The sequence below is a fragment of the Porcisia hertigi genome, chromosome 18 (assembly GCF_017918235.1).
Source record: "Porcisia hertigi strain C119 chromosome 18, whole genome shotgun sequence".
NCBI classification, from domain to species: domain Eukaryota; phylum Euglenozoa; class Kinetoplastea; order Trypanosomatida; family Trypanosomatidae; genus Porcisia; species Porcisia hertigi.
Window position 1 is genome coordinate 18,602 of NC_090577.1, and position 18,569 is coordinate 37,170.

Consider the following 18,569-nt stretch of genomic DNA (forward strand, 5'->3'; position numbering starts at 1 on the left):
GGAATGTTCAAGTAAAAAAAGCCGCCCAGCTGAAAATTAGCGGCTTCTCCCACCGTGCACCTCGCACTTTTGCAATACCTCTCCAAGCAGCCATCCGTGGAACTCAATATCCGGAATGCGTAGTGTTCTTTTCATGAGAGCGGCACCAGTCCTTCTCGATTCTACACGGTCAGATAAAGCAGGCGCCACGTGCCCCAGATATTTGTTGAAGTTTAGGGTTGTATGATGTGCATACCCGTCTGCCTCGTTCGTCGATTGCCCCTTCTTTCTCAACTCTCAGGAAGCCGGACTCCTGAGTGATTTCGTGCAACAGCTGTTTCTGAAGGCGAATGTGTGTACGGCGTTTAATAACTTGTATGAGGACTGAGTGGGGACAACAGTGTAGCTTCGTTACCGTAAGGGGCATAGGTGTACTCTCTCTACACCTCCTTTATCGTTCGCTGAAACGGGGGGGGAGGGGGTAGATGTCGGAGCCACCGATGGGAGTTCCGGGCGATGCGGGTCAGTGGAGCGACCGCGGGGCATGTGCGATCATCTCATTGGGTGAGATATGATCCGGTGGAATAAAATTTGCGTTCAGTTATTGGGCTTTACGCGAGGCTGGCTCACCACATTGGACACGACACTGTGTCGAGCGCTTTCAAGGTGAGGTCTAGAAGCAATGGGAGTCCATCGATGCTGGCAGTGTAACATGCAGCAAACCGTTGTTGGGGCACGCTGTCACTTATAGACGCCTAGTCCGCCGCCGCGGTCAAAAGTGCAGGTCAGGTGCGTACCCAGAACTGGGCAAGGGTGTGTGTCTGTTGCAGACCTGTGGGATCGACAACTTTCTACTCGGAAGACCTGAACATCCAAAACAAGCAAAAGAGGAGGAACAACAAACAAACGCATTGAGGGGTACACTCATTTCCGTGAAAAGGGAGGGAGGGAGGGGGATTCGTGATGATATCAAAGGAAATACTGAAATGTACAAGAAAAAAAACGAACGAGAACACAATCGCACTTATCTACATGGTTGGTCTGAGAGGCGGCCTCTCGAGAACGTCATAGAGCGAAGTGCGTAAACGATTGCCCCTTTTCGAAGGCATCGCAGAGCTCAGCGACGGCGTGGAGGCGGCTTGGGGCGATTCACAGTGTTCGCGCATCGGGGAATGTGACGCGACGCCACGTCAGGCGCAAAGCGGCGCTGGCAGTGAGGACAGGGAATATAATCTGGATTGACAGAATACGTTGGCGGTGGCAAGTCCTTGGCGGTGCCCCCAGCCTTCAAAACCTGATCCACTTGCCGAGCCTCACGCAAAGCCCGTCGGAAGGCTTCACTTTCTGCCTTCCAGTCCCTCTTCGGGGCGTTCGGCGCCTTCGTTGGAAGGTCTCGGCGCGGCGCCGGGGCACCCTCTGGCTGACGCTGCTTTGTTGCGTTAAAGACGCGTCGCTTCTTCTGCGAAGCACAGACGTGCTCATGCCTCGCTAGAGACTCTGGTGCAAACCGACGGCCACAATGGCTGCATGGTAGCCGCTCTGCATCGTCCTCGCCGTATAAAGGCCCCTCAGTGTTGTCACATTCATCTTCGGAGGGCCGGACAGTGCGCCCTGCAGATGGGACGCGAGAGGCAGGGTTCACCACCGGCAGTGAAGCTTTGCACTGTGGTTCACTCGCAGTGGGGCGTTGCGGCTTCTCCACCTTCGCGCCTGTCCGCCGCACATCGCCGAGTGGTGGTAGTGTGCAGCTCGCACCCTGGGATGGACCACCGTCTTGTTCAGTCGATGACTCCAGTTTTTCGAGTCGTCCACCACAGTCTTCGCAGAAAATAGCTGCTGTGTCTTCTACGGTTTCTTTGCACTTCGTGCAGTGCAGTTGAGTCCTACGCGGTGTAGCACCCGCCGAGCGGGGGGCAGACGACGCAGCGGTAGCGGATTTCGGGGATGGCGTAGCACCAGCAGTACCCAGAGCAGCGCCGCAGTTGTCACAAAAGTTTCCATCAATGTCACTAATCGCCTTGCACGCCGGACACACGACACTGCGCGCCGCTGACACATTCTCGTTGGAACCACCTGGAGTCCGCTCGGGTTCTGAGGCGTCATGAACCGGCTGCCCGCAGGTGCCGCAAAAGCGCGAGCCTCGCGGAATGCGCTCCCCACAGTGCTGGCACGGGTCAGATAGTCCCTTCGTAGTGAAGCTATGGCCACACTCTCGACAAAACTTTGCATCGGTGCCGTACTCCACAGACTTGCACTGCGGACACTCGCGGCTCTCAGCAGGAATAGTGGTGCTGCGGGGAAGCCGGTTACGCTTGGGATTAATCCGGTCCTCGCTCGTCGAAGATGTCAACTGCTGTTCCTGCGTCTGTGGCCGCCCACTACGCGATGCATCGCTACCGCCGATATTGTGTGAGTTTCCCGTGTCCGCTGCTGTCGCAGCCGGCGTGGAAGGGCGAGGAGAGACTGCGGGACTGCCACCAGACTTCGCGTTGCTTGGGGAAACGGCTTTAGCGGGATTGTCGCGGCGGCATGAGCGCAAGTGCACAACTAGTCGATCTGGCAAGAACTTGCGGCCGCAATTGGGACAGGGTTCTAGGTTGTTTATAAACTCCTGGAACTGGTCCTCCGCCTGTTCGCGGGCCGAGGCGTCCGAGCGGCCTCGCCAGTTCACCGTGTCGGGGTGCTTCGGGGGCTGACCCCGCAAGTGCGGATCGGCGTTTTGCCATTGTGCCAGCTTTTTCTCATAGCACTGCGGCACGTGAATTCCGATGGAGGCAGTGCCAAACTGCTGGCCGCACAAGTAACACGTCGGGAGAACCGGCGGGCCAGAAGAGAGCGCCCGGTTTCGAGACGCAGACTGGGGCTCACCCTTGCGTGCCCCGCCTCCTGATGCGTTACCCCCAATACTGCCTGCTTTTCGTTTCGACTGCGACGCTGCCTCCTTACTGTTACCTTTGCAGCCGCGCAGGTGAACTGGCAGACGATCAGGAAGAAATGTCCGGGCGCAGTTTGGGCACGGCACGAGCTGGGCGTTGTACTCTTGGTATTGCTCTTTATTAATGGCTTCGGCGGAGACACCGTTGCCACCCTTCCATTTGACGCTGTCGGGGTGCTTCGGTTTTGGGCCGCGGACGGCTGGGTCATTGACCTCCCACTGACTAAGCTTTTTCTGGTAGCACTGAGGGACATGAATGCCGATGGAGGTGCTACCGAATTGCTGACCGCACAAGTAACAGACACGGAGCTGAGGACGCTGACTCGCCGACTTGGATCCAGCCATGAGAGGACGCATTCTGCCGGTTCTGCAGATTTGGGAAAACGTATGTCGCCTACAAAGGGAGGGATGGGGGCCTATGTATACAGTTGGCGTCTACAGCAGTGTGTCTCTGCTGGCATTTTTCTCAGCGGAAAAGAAAGAGAAAGAAAGAGGAATAGTTGAAGGAGAGGGGAGACCGTGAAAAAAAGTAAAAAAAAACAGTGAGGTGGTCTAGATCATGATCGTCAAAGTGACGCGTCAACGGCGCGTTTGTGCAAAGTGAGACGTGGAGCGGAGATAGCGAAGGGGCACGAGATCGCAGCGGCCTCAGCACCGCGGAAGAGAAAAAAAAATGGAATTCTCATGGAAATCGTGAGCGGGCGGAGAGAAGGGCCCGCCAGCTCCCAAGAGTAGTAGTTTACCTCCATAGAAAGTCAGAGGAGGAGGGAAAAAGCGGTCAGCGAAAGCATCGGTCGAACAAAGGGCAGAGCAAGACGGGCCACTGGGTAGACATACGATTGAAAAAAGAAAAAAAACATAGAGCTACGTGCGTTTTATCAGCAGGAACACGGCAGACTCTGCCATGTGGGGGCGACTTTGCACCGAGTCTACGCTCCCGCTGTCATTCGCTTTGGGTGACTCGAGTGGGTACACGAGATATGCACGCGCGCGCGCACACACACACACATATATATGCACGTATATAGGTATATAGGTATATCCCCTATCCCCGCTAGTCGGTTCCTAGTCAGAAGTGGCAGCTGCGGACGCTAGATTGAATAAAGACGTGCATGAAAAGAGGGAGCTAGACACCACAGTATTGCTTACGGCAAATACACCCAATGGGTAAACGCGGCTGTAGGGAGAAAAAAGAGTCGCTCCTTGAACTACAGGAGTTTCTTCGAGTGCACGGCGGCCGATACGCAACTCGACGAGGAAGGGCACAAGCCGCAAAAGCGCGCACCCCTCAACAATAAAAAGCAGAAAAAAATGACTCATGAAAAGTACCACGGCAACGACACCCGAATGTCTGAGAGGTGCAATGAGATGCCGAGAAGGAAGAACGCAGGCAAGCAGCTAAGAAACAGGAAAAGGCCGTGGAGGAGAGGATTCATGTCGTTTTCTTTTTTCTTTTGCAGGAATAGCACCGTGTCTCCCTGGTGTACAGCGTCGAAACGCAATGAAACACAGACGCACGCTCTCTCATCTCCCTTCCCCCTCACCCCTCTCCACAGAGGCCTCTTCCCACTCTTCTCCAACTCTCTCCATTCTACACGTAAGCCGAACTGTAAAAATGACATCCAGATACGGTGTCTACTGAATTGCCGTGGGTCCAGGCTGTTTGACATTGGATGGGTACTTGGCGCCCTGGAGTGGTTTGATGCGGAACTGCTGGCCAGGGTAGATCTCCTGCGCGAGGGCCTCGAGGCCATCGGTGCGGCCAAACCCAGGCTCCGCCTTTGCGCGATAAATACCCGACCTCTTCGCGGACTCCTCCTCCTTCTCGAAGGCAGCCCTGTCAGCCGCCTCAAGCGCCCTGAAAGCCACGTCGAGCTCTTGCAGGGGAGTGAGATTTCGGATGCCACGCTCGATCTCGGCAGCTTCGCGGATGGTGTGCGGGGTGTAAGCGATACGTTCCCAGCTCGCAAGGCGGTCAAACAAAGTACTACGGCGGTTCACCTGGTCTAGCTCGAAAGTGAGGATGTAGTTGTCGTCGAACCACGGGTTCGGCACCGTCCAGGTGGCAATCTTGCCGAAGAAGCGACCGACACCACGGTAGCATGGCACAACGAGACGCTTCTCAAAGTGGCGCGCGATTTCTCGGAAAGCCTCCACGTGGCTCAGAGTCTGAGGACCACCAAGGTCAAACTTGTACCGCACAGCGCGGTGAGACATAGAGCACCGTACAACAGCACGCGCAGCGTCCACTACCCACGTTGGCTGCACCTGTGTGTTCGGGAAGCACGCTGGGTAGATGTAGCGGCCTAGACCGCGATAGCGATAATTCTTTCCGTAGAGCGGACCGAATCGGATAATGGTAGCATCCGGGTGATTGGCACCGACAGCCTCCTCGCCGCGGGCACGGAAATCGACGTAGTTCGACTCTGATGCGAAGGTGGCATCCAAGCCGTTGCAGAAAATGACCCGATCTGCTCGCACGCTACGCGCGGACCAGCTCACGTTGGTGGCTCCGATAAGGAAGACATCATGATGGCTATTGTTGGCGTACTCGGCATGATAGTCAACAGCGAAGATGAGTGTGTCGCTCCCGTTGGCAGCAACGTTTACTTGAATTCGGTCCGTTACGTCGCACTCGTGCAGCTCCAGCTTCTCTGGAAAACTGCGCAGAAGAACGTCAAGGTCTGATCCCTGTGGGATAAGGGTGGGGTAACGGGTGGTGGCACGCACCTTTTCTATCGCCGGATGCTCGCACAACTCTCGGACTATTTCAGCGCCCAGGTAGCCGCTGGCGCCAAAAACGGTAACACGTTTTGCTGGTTTTGGGTTGAGGCGGCGCCGCTCGTGCGGCAGGCGCACCGCTGGGTTTGGCAAAAGCATCGCAGCCCAATAAGGCCCACGCTCGTAGCCGAACCCGCCTCCGGTGGTCTTGGGTTTTTGGGTCGGGTACATTTGAGTCAAGTCTTTCCGATCTAGGAACATGGATTCGGGCTGATGACCGAAAGGGTCCCAGAAGGCACGCGCACCGCTGGCTGTGGCGGCCAAAGTCGCAGACTTCACCAACAAGCGCCGCATGGCAACTGAAGAATCCTTTTCAAAGGTTCTCTTGACGTTCGTCCTCTGTATTTGTGAGTGACTCTCTGAACACGATCAGCCAGGGAAACGGTGCGGAAGTACGGTGGACGTATGACAGCGTGCCTCGTACGACGGCTTGTGGACACTTTTCTACTATCTGCTATAGATGAGTGGGGGAGGGAGGGAGGGAGGGAGGGGGGGGGTCTTGCGCCTGCCCCTTACCCGCTGTCGGCAATGCTGCCACTGTGTCTCCCCTCACACCAGGAAGTTCGTACACAGTACAGAGTAGGTCAACGGTATTGCAATCGTTGCAGGCAAAGAAAAAAAAAGCAATACGCTTGTCCTATACTACCGATATCCTGCACAACGCTAAATAAGCAGAAAGCAACCACCAGAAGAAACTGCGCCAGACTGGGTAGAGACCACCAGTAGAGTGTTTAGAGAAGGGTGAGGAAAGCGAAGAGAAACATGGAGAAGTGGGGCTGGAGAGGAGCGCGTAGACATGCAAGCATGACCCAGTGTGAAAAGCAGCCCAGGCGATGGCAATCACCTTTCATTTAGAGTATTTCCCTCCGTTTCTTCGCTGAGGTACTCCCCTCATTCGAAATAAACTTCAGTCGAACATCATTGCGTGAACCGGTCTGTACACATGCCCATCTCGTTGTGCCAAGTAGCAACAAACACGCGTTGGAACGATGCGGGTTCCGTCACCCAAGTGCAGCCCTTCCCGGAAACTCTAGTCGGCGCCTCCCACTAAGTCGGCTTAAGACCGGCTCCGCGACGTGGATCGCCACGTGGTGTATCCATCAAGATAACCCCTACTCCCCCTACCGAATGGCATTCAGATACCCACGTGAGATGCGCAGGGGTCACACAGACACACCTTGACCTATGACAAAGCTGGTACAGACTTGTTCACAGTCGGAGGACTATTGCACGCAACGTAAACTAGGACATGGCCACAGTGATTCGCAAGACATATAGGGACTCCAAAGCTGCATTCTCTTGAGTAAAGGGCTTGCTTTCCCATCGAAAAAAAACTTACAGCGGTCAGGTGAGAGGGGTTGGGAGAGGCCGCTCGGCTCTCATGGCAAATCCCGGAGTGGCTCAGATCCAGTGCTGAGGCGTTCCCCTGCCACCGTGATATGAAAAAGAGATAAATGGCGCCTTGGGCTGCAAAGTCCTCTTGTCGGACCTCGTGAAAACACGCCGAATTCCAGTCGAGTTTTTTTACTTGCTGCACATTCCTACCTTTAAGATCCACGTGTTTAGCCATTAGTAGATATATAGTATTGAACTAAAAGAACTAGAAAAAAAGGGGTCCACAAACCTCATACCGTGTTTGTCACCATTCGAGATCCCAATCACGCCGACAAAAACGACATAGACGCTACTATTGAGCCTCTGCTCAACGCCGCAGGGGAGGGGGGGGCCTTCGATATAATAAAAAGAAAACTGTGTCAATGTCTGCTTGACTCCGCAGCACAACGGAGTTCTTCACATGACCTATAGGGCACGATAGCGTACTTGTTTTCATTGTTGAACGCTTACAAACGCTCTCGCTTGAATCATGCTTCCTCTCTCCCTCTCACCTCCCCCCGCTCCTCCCCCCAAAAAAAGTACCTTCTACACCGCTGTAAGGTCCTGAATTTCTTGTACTACGTGTGCGCTGAACTATTACAGTTATTGAAAAGTCTAGAGATTTGCGGCTGCACGGACGCAAGTCACAACACAGGCTGAGAGGCGGGGGACGCAAAGGTCTTGTATATGTTCCTCTCCGGGCACATGCCCATAGTGCGCATTATATATATATATATAGGTAGATCGATACATACACATATATATGTTTGAGATTGCGCGTGTGCGCGATCGCATGCGATTGGGCCACATCTCCTGAGTCTACCACCGCCCCCCTCCCCCCCCCCCCCCCCAGGCAGAAAACAAGGCCCCCACACCACTACGTCTCAAGACAGACGTTCGCAACAAACCCTCGAGAGGGCTATTCGTTCTCAAAGGAAATAGACCAGTCGGCCGCCACGCGAATGTCAGGCTTACGCACAATCACGGTCTGCCCAAACTGATCAAATTCAAGCGGTGTCGCTGTCTCGATCTTGTCGACGCGCATGTTCAATATGACCCTACTGACCTTACCAACGTAACCGTATATTGTGACGCGCTCCACAGTGTTCACGGCATTGTAAATCGCTACATCACCCATTGAGCCCAGGTAGGCGGAGTTCCGGAGCACCTGATTAGAGTACGAGAACGCGCGGTGCACAAAACCACCTTTTTCGTAATCGTAGGTTGTGCCATCGTCTAGGTAGAGGTCGCCATAACTGTTGCCCTCTTCATTGAGAGCCACTAAAAGGGTGAAGGGATCCAAGCGAGCGGCGAATGTACTGCGACGAAGCCGCAGCTTCATGGGAATAATGCGACCACCACGCAAGAACATCGGTATGGTGTTCTTATCCACTGGCATCGTGTGGCGTCCCGAAGCCAGTTCGCCTGAGAAATAGTTGTACCAGAGCGTTTCCGTGGGCAGTGGCACCGTCACCTCTGTGGCCTGCGGCTTCACCACAGGCTGCACCAAAATGGAGGGACCGAAGAGGTACGTGTTCTGCACCTCCCTCAACTCCGGTTGCCCGGGAAACTCGTAGAAGAGAGGACGCATGATGATGTCGCCTTTGGTGTGGGCGTGGTAAAAGGTAGTGTAGAGGTACGGCACCAAAGCGTATCGCAGAGCCAACGCATTGCGCACAAGCGACTGGGTGTCAGACGAAAAAGTCCATGGCTCGCGGCGCTTCGTGTCAAGGTGAGCGTGAGCCCGGTAAAACGGCACGAAAGCACCAGCCTGCATCCACCGCACGAAGAGCTCCTCCTCAGGGTCAAAAAAAAAGCCGCCAACGTCGCAGCCGCAAAAGGGGTAGTTTGAGATGGATAAAGAGAGCAGCTCGGGGATACTGTTCTCCAGGTGGTCCCAGCGGGCCATGTTGTCGCCGGTCCACATCGCCGCGTAGCGCTGCGATCCGGCAAAAAAGCTGCGCGTAAGGATAAAGGGTCGCTCAGGGGCGACGTTGCTCCCGCCAGCTTCGAGCATACCTTTGTATACGGCCTGCAATGAGTAGAATCCGTACGCGTTATGAACAAATCGGTGCTCAATCGACTGACCATTGTCCAGTTTGTGCACCGCTGTCTTGGGCATGGAGCCCCTCTCGCCCTCGAATACCGAGGGCTCGTTCATGTCCACCCAAGTGTGGATATCGCGGCTACCGCCCGGGTAGCGGTCGTCGTGAAGCAATGTCGAATACCAATCACGCGTGCGTGTGTTGAGGAAGTCCGGCCATGAGCTGCGGCCTGGCCAACATTGGCCCTTGAAATCATTGCCAGAGGCATCCTTGACGTAGTACCCACCCTTTTCCGCCTCCATGTGCACATAGTAATCCATGTCAACCTTCACGTGTGGGTCCTTGACGGTGACCAGCTTTCGACCCTTTGAGGCCAGTGCGTCGGTCAATACCTTTGGGTCGGGAAAAGTATAGGGGTCCCACGTGAAGTATTTCTTCTTGTCTGTGTGCTCAATGTCGAGCCACAGAACGTCGTACGGCATGTTGTGTGTGTCAAAACCTTCGTCCACGGAAAGGCAGTCCTTCGTGCTCATGTAATTCCAGCGCGACTGATGGAGTCCCAGGCTGAAGTACGGCGGCATGACTGTCGGGCCAGTTAGAGCTGCGTGTTGGTGCTGGACCTTCGCAGGAGTGGGCCCGGGGAAGAAAAAGATGTCAATAGCGCCAACCTCCGGCTGCCATCGACACGATGGTGCCGGACTGTCAGCATTGACGCGCACTTTTGTCTCAGACGGGTTAAGGAAAAGAACACCACATGTGAATTCTGGGGCGTGCGCCATGATGAAGGGAATGGCGCCGTAGAGAGCCTTTGTACTGTTGAGTGGATACTGGAATGCGTCCGTGTTGTACAATTCGTAGACCTCTCCACCACGTAGCGGTAAATCTGCGGCGTGCTCCGCCAAGCCGTACATCGTCATCGCGGCAGGGAACGTAAAGTTGACCTCCGGGCCCTCTTTCGCGTCAGAAAACATGGTTGCCTCTACAAGGGTCTTTCCACTGCATGAGAAGTCGAGGCGCACAAGCGGAACGGCCACGTTTACCATCAGCGTGCACTCCTTGTGTGGGATATTCCACTGTGTTTCGTTGGTTCCTTTCGTGGCCTGCAGTTCCCAGCTAGCAGGGAGAACGATACCATCTGCCTGATACGTCCACACATTGGCTGGCTTCGCAGTCAGTCGTACCACACCACTTGCATAGCCAACTGCCTCAAGCTCCAGACCGCCCTTTGTCTTGACGAAGGGCTTCGACGACGCGGTGACCCCGAAGAGCAGAGTCACCGACAAGATGAGCAGGAGCGGAAGAAAGCGCTGCGTACAGCGCCACGGCACACACTTAGCCGCCATGGGATCGGAAGAGTACTTCACCCTGAAAAGTAGTGGAGACAAAAGTTATCTGTGGCCCGCAAAAGGTTCGCCGCGATGAGATTTGTGTTACCGGGTTCTGCCCGGGGGGGGGGGAGGGGAAGCGAGCTGATCTGCAATTTAGAATATGGGCGCGGATAGAAAAGCGAGGGAAAAACGAAAGAGTTGAACAAAAATGAGTGACAAGTGAGTTTTTTTTTTGGGGGGGGGGGGGTCCGCTGTAACGTGAAGCGGTGGTGTGGAGAGCGTCAGCTGTTGGGTTACCAGGGTGACGCGTGTAATTGTGACAGCCCATGGTTTTGGGAAAGTGGTGCCATAACGACGAGATCCAATGAAAAGACCGGACGAAAAGAGGACACTGTGTGGCAAATTAGAACAGATCTTGAGGGGCATAACCTGACCAATGCTGCCAATATAACGTAGGGAACGGGGTAGGAAGCCCGGGAGAGGGGAGGGGGAGGCGGTGGAGGGCTGAGATTCTCAACACGGCAGACAGAGGAAAAGACACATGCATGCCATGGCACGCACATCCCCTAAAAATCCTTTGTTCCTATTTCCTATTTCCCGTGCCATATCCTTTTCTGTGTATTTGTGTGTATATGTGTGTTCGCGCAGGCATTACGCCCTACCCCTCGACTGTTGAGGACTGACCATGAAAAATCATGCAGTCCGCAACCTCGGCTGCCGGCATCCCCACGCGTAGACGCCGTCGTGGGTGTTCTCACGCTTTTGATGGGAGGATGTTTGCGGTCCCCAAATACAGGACACGGTGACTACTCTCGGTGATGTCGCAGCTCCCTCACGTCCACATATGTCAGTGACGCGTTCCGCGCAAAGTCGGCGTGCAGCGTTTTGAGAAATAGAGATCCCCTGTCACTGCTGCCCACCACGGCTGCCGTCTTGGGGTCCGGTGTGAGGGATGTGTTCAACTCGGAAATGAAGAAAGAGAGCAGACCGGTGTGTGGGAGCACCAGGGACATCATCATTCCTTGCTTGCGCGCCGCTGTAACACAGGACATGGCAGAGATAACCACCGTAACGGTGAGGTGTGGACATCTCTGGAGACACAGGCGCACGACTGGCGTCAAGGTGCGCTCCACCATGTAGCGACTACCGTGGTGAAGCGCAGGGTAGTGTTCGATGAAGACGATGCGGAAACCACGATCTGCGAAGTTGTTCATATCAGCCAGCACCTCTTCCTTGAGTAAGACCTCCACCTCGTGCGATGCCCTGTCACAACCCCCTGTGCCACTTCCGTCGTCTCGGTACCGCGCCGCCGCCGTCGCAGTCCACTCTTGTGGTCGACGAAGTAGTACATCTTCAATGAAGTAAAACCGCAGTTGGCGTGAGCCATCGCTGTACTTGGCCGCTTCCGACCTCTCCTCAGAGGTGGTAGAGCGAAATACGCGCGAAAAAATGCGCCCGTTCGACCTTGCCCATGTCACCCCCCCTGCTTCCAGTGCCATCGCGTCGGACGGCAACACAAAGTGCAGCGGCGGATGGGCCAGGCGATGGCAAATGCTAGCCAGGGTGGACTGCAGAATCTCTGTAGAACGGGGATGGAGCTGGCAACCACGCGTGCTGATGGCTGCCGTGAGCCGCCTATGGAGATCTTCTCTGCTGCGCTGGGCGAGAGTGAGCCTGTTCTGGTTTCCCCGAATCGCTCGTTTGAGGGCGAATGCATCGACGCTATTGGCCTCGTCAACAACACGGCTCCGCTTCAGCGAGTGGGCCGAATGGCGAGACGAGAGGCTAGGTACCTCCTCCATATTGTAGTGAAGCACCCGCATGTTGGCCTTCAGCTGTATTCCATCTGGTCGACTCCAGCGCACAAATACCTCGCAGTCCCTCGGCATCACACCAGGGTCTACCAAGACAGTGGTGTCTTCAGAGCTGGAGGCGTTGGCGACCTGTAGCCTTACGCAGATCTCGCGCCTGTCAAGTACTAGGGTATCGGTTCCTGTTTCCAGCAGCACCATGGGTGTGTGAGAATCAACCGCAACAGTGGCATTGGAGCCTGTATGTGATGGCACCGCCGCACTGATCGGCAGCCAGAGGGAATGCAATTGAACCTGACGTTTTTGTGCGAATTCAGCAAGGCTACAATCTTCGTTGCATGTAAGCAGACTCATACTGCGTATGTGGGCGCAGTAGCGACACCTGTAAATGCGGTTTGCATGTCCAGAGGGAAAAAAGTGACTGGTGGTGGTGTGTGTATATGTGGTTGGAGTGGCGGATGGGGGTAGAAAGAGAATGACTGTGAACTGGAGGCTGGGAAGCTCGACTGCACATGATTATTTTTCCATAAGGAAGCACGGTTGGGTTTCTAATGAAAGAGGCTCAAAGAAACGGACAGGCACAGTGACACACAAATCAAGAAAAAAAAATTGTCGTCAGCACAGGCCCCCCCTCCTCCCCTGTCACTTCCGTTCCGGGTACCATCGAACAAAAACCCGTGAGTCTACCCACCACCACACCACCGGCCGGCAGCCCATTGTAGGGTGGCCCTAGCTCAGGAGGCAGCTGGCCGCCCCCCCCCCGTGCAGGCGCCTCTCCCCAGCTCATGCACATGTACACGGAAATACCCGCTTGTCCTCCCGCGTTGCGGGTCTCTTGCCGCTTCACGCTCAAGCCTAAACTGAGACACGAGAGGCTAGTCAGTTCAACAGCTTCCCAGCACCGTGCGACACGTGAGACACTCCCGGATAGTGGCCTGGGCACAGAGCTACATCAGAAACCAGCCGCGCGCCTGCAGGCGAGACTCCACCGTATCGCGGGCATCCTCTACCCGTGCGTCAGCCTCTGCGTCCGTGCGGGGCGTTATCATTATGATCACAAACGGCGTAGATTGGATTGTGGTGTGCGAGAGAGAGACATCCCCGAGATGCGGCTTACCCTCCACTGGCGTGCAGTGCGCGGGCGGCGACGCCTGAAAACCCTCCTCGGCCCCGCCAGTGGGGAAAATGTTGGCAGCAAACTCTAGGTCAAACGCACATTGGCCATTGTGGGTCTCATACCTGATCGGCCGGACGGCACAGTTTGCGCCGGCCTCACCCGCATGAACGGTAAGCATCGCTACCGCGAAAGATTTTGGAGGAATCTCCGGAGGTGGGAACCTGATCCACTGCGAGTTCGGCCACGCGTAGGAGGGCGTGTCTGGCACAGGGGCGTGATTCACTAGCTGCGCCATGGCCGCTGTCTTGGTGGGGTTATAAAATGCCTCAGAAAAGTAGAGGGGCGACGTACCGCAGTTCACGAGAACGAATGATGCAATGTTCGCTGGGTATTGATCAGGATCCTGTAGCTGTGCAGCCAAGGCGCGGAGTCCTTGGGTCATGTCATCGGTGCTACACGTATCTGCCACCACGGGCAGCCTCATCCAGGTGCTGCCACCATGGTGGTGTGGGCGCAGAGTCGAGATGACCGCCATGGTGCTCTTGAATTGCGCCTCGTCGAAGGTCTCTCGCTGGAGTGGAGTGCTCCCTTTCGTCATTAGTGCTAGCCACGTTATGGTGATGCTAGAGGGGTCCAGTCGCTCAAGAACGAGCCGAACGGTCGCCGTTTGGTGGTTGTCGGTGAACACATTCGGAAGACGTAACGGAATCGATTGAATGTGGACTGTGTCCCTACGCAACTTCGATTCGTTAGGGAGAGCTCGACAAATTCGCTGCAGGGCGTCGAGGCTTTGACACCCCTCCGCTGTAATGGTGCAGAGCCGCTGGTGCGCCTGCTCCGCCGTTTCCGTCGGGGAGCTATGCCGCTTCACCAGGTGAGGCTGTGCGAACGCCTGAACATCCTCACCGGGGCTCCTGCATAGGTACACAACAACCAGCAAGTCTCGCGGCGCCGATGCAGGTAGTCGCATCCGGTACGCCACAACGACCCCGATTGGTGCATCGGTGTCCCCTAGCAAGCCAGCTACGGATGCCATTCCGGTGTCAGTTAGCGGTGGTGGCATGTAGTCGAAAAAGCATCCATACAGCTGCACCGAGATCAACTCTATCTTCGGCTCGTAGTGGGAAAGATCAGAAACAACGCAGTTCTTCACACCCACGGCGGCGTACGGTGTCACTGTCAAGAAGGAGTGAAGTGACTTGCTGACCGCCACCACCGTCTCGCGACATTTTCTCACAGGCACCGTCACACCTGGCGAGCCATTGTGCTGTCGCGGGTTCCACGTTGTCGCGGTCGGCTGTTGCGGAATCGATTCCAGGACAGGCAGCAGCTTGGCGGCGTAGTCGCCGTGGGCAGATACCAACGGTGTCACATCCACATTCTCAACACCGGGCACATGGACAGGGTTGATGCCTGCCATCGGTCTCAAGTCGGTTCTGTTCAGCCGGTACATCATCCACAGAGTCCAGTCCTCTCGGGTATAGACGTTGATAAGACGACCAGCAACCACGCGGCGAAGACGCTGCCACAGCACCGGGTCGGAGCTGCACGTGGAACCAAGTAAGTAGACGTTTTCTACAATGTCATAGGCACCCACCTTATGCAGCTCCAGCAGCGACTCCACAATCACTTGAGAACCAAAGCTGAAACCGATCAACGTGACCGGACGGTTGCCGCGCTGCTTGTGAAGCAGCGCGACGGCCAAGTCCTTCCCAGTGTATGCGGCGCGGTTGGACAGCGTTGCGAAGCTGTTGTCGATTACTCCAGTTGCCCAGACAGCGAAGAGGGGCAGCTGGAAGCTGCCCACCAAAGACGAGAAAGCGGGAAAAGCGGGAAGCCCGGTGAAGAGGGTACCCTGCAGGAGAGTTTTCTTTGCCGTGGCCGTGGCGGTGCCCACCGTCTTCTTCGCCAAATTGTCGGCGATATCGAGATTCACATGAATGACGTCACCAAACTTAACCAGGTACTCATCCTCCCATTGCAGCACATACGGCTCCGCTGACCCTAGAAGCTCGCTGCGGCGCAGCACCGATTGCCACAGACCCACCTGCTGGTCTCGCAGTGGTCGACGAGGATCAAAGATGGCTGAGTAGCCGCTCACGCCGATGGCGAGCGTCATCTTCTCTGTGTCTAGGGCGCGGGCGCAATCGAGCCGCTCAACGAAGTCCTGGAAAACCAGCTGCACTGTATGAAGCGCCACGTCCACGACACAAGTGAGGGAGAAGAACAGCCCCGGCGGCAGCTCAACTGGAAACTCTGCACTGCTGGGCGAGGCTGGAGTCAATGTGTGGTGTGTCAGCTCAGTGAGGTTGTATGCAGTAGCGAATGCGACATTAACTTTGTTGAGGGAACTGACCTCAAACTGCAGTCGCACGTAGTAGCGCGGCGTAACAGGTGCGCTGTAGCTATTCACCACCTCCACAATATAATAGCCCTCCGCCCCCGCCAGGCTCCACTCGCTACTCGTGAAGTACGTCAACGACGCCTCGGCAGGATACACACTCACTGGAGAGGCCGTCCCGGACCACTGCTGACCGTTTACCATACCCATGTCGCACATCAAAACAGTATGCGAGGAGCGGTTCACAAGCGACACTCCGAGCTTCCTGCGCTGCGTCACTGCGTGACCGTACTCCAGTTGCCTCTGGGGCAACTCCTCACTTGGAAACGTCACCGTGCGCGCTTGCAAGGTTTCACCAGCCGACGCTGAGTACAGCTTCAGGTAGGTGTACGGTGCCACGTGCAGCTCGAGCGCTACACCATGCTGCCGGCGGGTGGTGGTGGTGGTGGTGGTGTGGTGCTCCAACCAGTACTCAGCTACCGTCGGATTGAATTCCATCTCGACTTTTTCACACACCGCAGATGCTACCCAGGTGCCACAGAAGTCCTGCTCAGTTCGCACCCAGACCCGCAGCGATGTCGCGTTAACAGTGCCGGGGGAAGGCGTGGCGACATAACATACGATGAACCCAGCACCGGTTGGGTGTGCGAACCGATTCACACAGGCAAACACACCGGCCTGCGCCGGCGCGATGACGGCTGGAGGGGCCATTACCCAAACCCCAGAAATCAGCTTGATGGCCTTGAGGCGCAGCTCGTAGCCCATGAGATTATTTTCCACAGCAAAGACGACGTGGCGACGGCGCTTTTGGATCGATGGAATATTTTTGGCGTGCGACATAGCGACCACCCGTGTGTGACGAGGGACAACCACACCAGGTTTCGAGTCTTCCTCGAGCACACCCGACAGGTGCCACGCGGAGTCCGCAGCATCAGTGCAACTCTCCACTGACTGGTGCGAGGAAGCGAGGCGGCGCACCACCTTCTCGTTGAGCTCGACTTCCTCTTCTTTCGCAGCGGCAAAAACTGAAGCGGTCGGCGCCGCCCCCAGCTCGAAGGTCTCCACCTCGTTGATGGAGCGGAGCATAAAGATACCGGAGTCCATCGTGCGGCGGAAGGCTCTGTAGCCGCCGAGCGAGGCACCCGTCACACCAAAGATGGCGGTGAGGTTTGCGGCCGTCAACGTCGGTGTGATAATGGAAGCAAGAGCTGCGGCGTGGGTAGCGGCGCCGACAATGGACGCAAAGATTGTAGCCAAGGCCCCGGGGCCAAGCACCGCGCCGCCGACAGCGCCCAGAGTGCCCAAAGTGGTTGCAGTCGCAGTCACCAGCGCTGCGTACGCGGGACCTACAATAGGGGCAACTAACCCACCAGTCACGACAAGGGCTACGCCTCCTATAAGAGAAAAGCCTCCTATTGTCGCTACCCGCTTCAGGCTCCGCTTTCGATACGTTTTGCTGTGCAAAACCATCTCCTGCTTTTCCACGTTCTCCACCGCGGCGGCGCCGCTGCCGCTCGCTGACATGCGCATCTGCGCGAGAGAGATTTCTTTACGCTCCAGCAGTGAAAATGGAATCGAGAAAATCCAGCAAAACCGCCGCGCTGCTGCCCGCAGTCGGGCGTCATACGAGCCCAGTCGCAGCGCAAGGTTGAAGGGTAGGTTCACAAGGACCCAGTCCAGAGTAGGATGAAGCACCGAGCATAGTGCACGAACGTCCTCCTCTGTCCAGTGCTTCCGAGAAAAATCAGCCAGGTAGTAAGGTGGTGGTAGAAGCAGACCGTCAAGAACGTTGCGCAGGTTAGTGTCGTCCACAACGGTGTAGAAGAGTGACCGCATAGCAACACGGTCATCGAAGGAGAGGGAGATTATGCCATCCTCTACAGGAGTATCAATATGCTGGCAGAGTCGCTCAATCTCGTCCGTCGTCCGCTGAGGTCGCTGCGGGCTCCAAAGGTACTGGTAGCTGTCAAAGAAGCTGTACACGTTGCCGCGGACACCCTGTGTTGCCATTTCCAATTCAGCGCACCTTTTCTACTCAGTCAAAAAAAAAAGGTGGAATCTGCGTGACTCCACGAATGGGATGCGATGGTGGAGCTGGAGACTCGGAGCTCAAAGTGGAGGAGAGAGATTGTCGAAGGACAAGTTGCCTCTCAGTTGCCCCGGGCATACAAAACACACACGCAGGTGCCCTGTGTAAAGATGTGCATATATATATATATATCCATGTGGATATAGACAGCCGCACAGACAGCGCACCAGATACCTTTCCTGACTTGTGACAAAGTTGGATGCGTGGGCGTCGGCGGTTTCGAACGGCACCAAAAGTGCCTGGAGAGAACAAGTGAAAGAAAGACTAGTGCACTTGAGGTGTTTATGCATATACAATCTCCCTGGTGGTCCTGTAGTGCTACATGACCAATGTGCTCCTCCTCAACAACAAGAAGCAGAAAGAATAAAGCGGGGAAGGGAAACAGAACAAAGATGTCTAAGGTGCACGACAACTAGCTCATACTAAGAGAGAGATAAAAAGGGGGAACATCGTAGCTGTGAAGGCAGCCTGGGAGTATGGGAGGGGGGGGGGACGTGGGGTGTGAGGTGTGAGGTAGAGGGTTCGCGAAACGAGAATAAGATAGGAAGTAATTGGGAGCGTAGGGAAAGTGCAAATGACCGACCCCAAAAGGTGTCGTCTCTCTCGTCTAATAGGGATTTTGCGCAGAAATCGGTGGAGGTCTGGGGCGGCGCGTCTGTCGAAGAAGACAGAGGAGAAGAGATCGCGCATCAGAACAAGACAGCCTGCGGTATCAAACAGCGCCGCACCCCAAGCGAATGTGGCCCGTTCCAGCTAGTCAGTATCTCCA

At 55.7% G+C, this 18,569-nt stretch overlaps 5 protein-coding genes across 5 annotated transcripts; all 5 read right to left on the minus strand.

The window, feature by feature from the left end:
* Positions 1–1,096: 1,096 nt before the first annotated feature.
* JKF63_06490 (uncharacterized protein) lies at positions 1,097–3,271 on the minus strand (the record flags this gene model as incomplete). The annotated part of the gene is made up of 1 exon (XM_067902439.1): positions 1,097–3,271. The coding sequence occupies one exon, from the start codon at positions 3,269–3,271 to the stop codon at positions 1,097–1,099; it is 2,175 nt and encodes a 724-aa protein (XP_067757856.1).
* Positions 3,272–4,549: 1,278 nt separating this feature from the next.
* JKF63_06491 (uncharacterized protein) lies at positions 4,550–5,989 on the minus strand (the record flags this gene model as incomplete). The annotated part of the gene is made up of 1 exon (XM_067902440.1): positions 4,550–5,989. One exon carries the CDS (start codon positions 5,987–5,989, stop codon positions 4,550–4,552), a length of 1,440 nt encoding a protein of 479 aa, XP_067757857.1.
* Positions 5,990–7,988: 1,999 nt separating this feature from the next.
* JKF63_06492 (uncharacterized protein) lies at positions 7,989–10,457 on the minus strand (the record flags this gene model as incomplete). The annotated part of the gene is made up of 1 exon (XM_067902441.1): positions 7,989–10,457. The coding sequence occupies one exon, from the start codon at positions 10,455–10,457 to the stop codon at positions 7,989–7,991; it is 2,469 nt and encodes an 822-aa protein (XP_067757858.1).
* A 791-nt stretch (positions 10,458–11,248) lies between these two features.
* JKF63_06493 (uncharacterized protein) lies at positions 11,249–12,607 on the minus strand (the record flags this gene model as incomplete). Its single annotated transcript, XM_067902442.1, has 1 exon — positions 11,249–12,607. One exon carries the CDS (start codon positions 12,605–12,607, stop codon positions 11,249–11,251), a length of 1,359 nt encoding a protein of 452 aa, XP_067757859.1.
* Positions 12,608–13,200: 593 nt separating this feature from the next.
* JKF63_06494 (uncharacterized protein) lies at positions 13,201–17,721 on the minus strand (the record flags this gene model as incomplete). Its single annotated transcript, XM_067902443.1, has 1 exon — positions 13,201–17,721. The coding sequence occupies one exon, from the start codon at positions 17,719–17,721 to the stop codon at positions 13,201–13,203; it is 4,521 nt and encodes a 1,506-aa protein (XP_067757860.1).
* Positions 17,722–18,569: the final 848 nt, after the last annotated feature.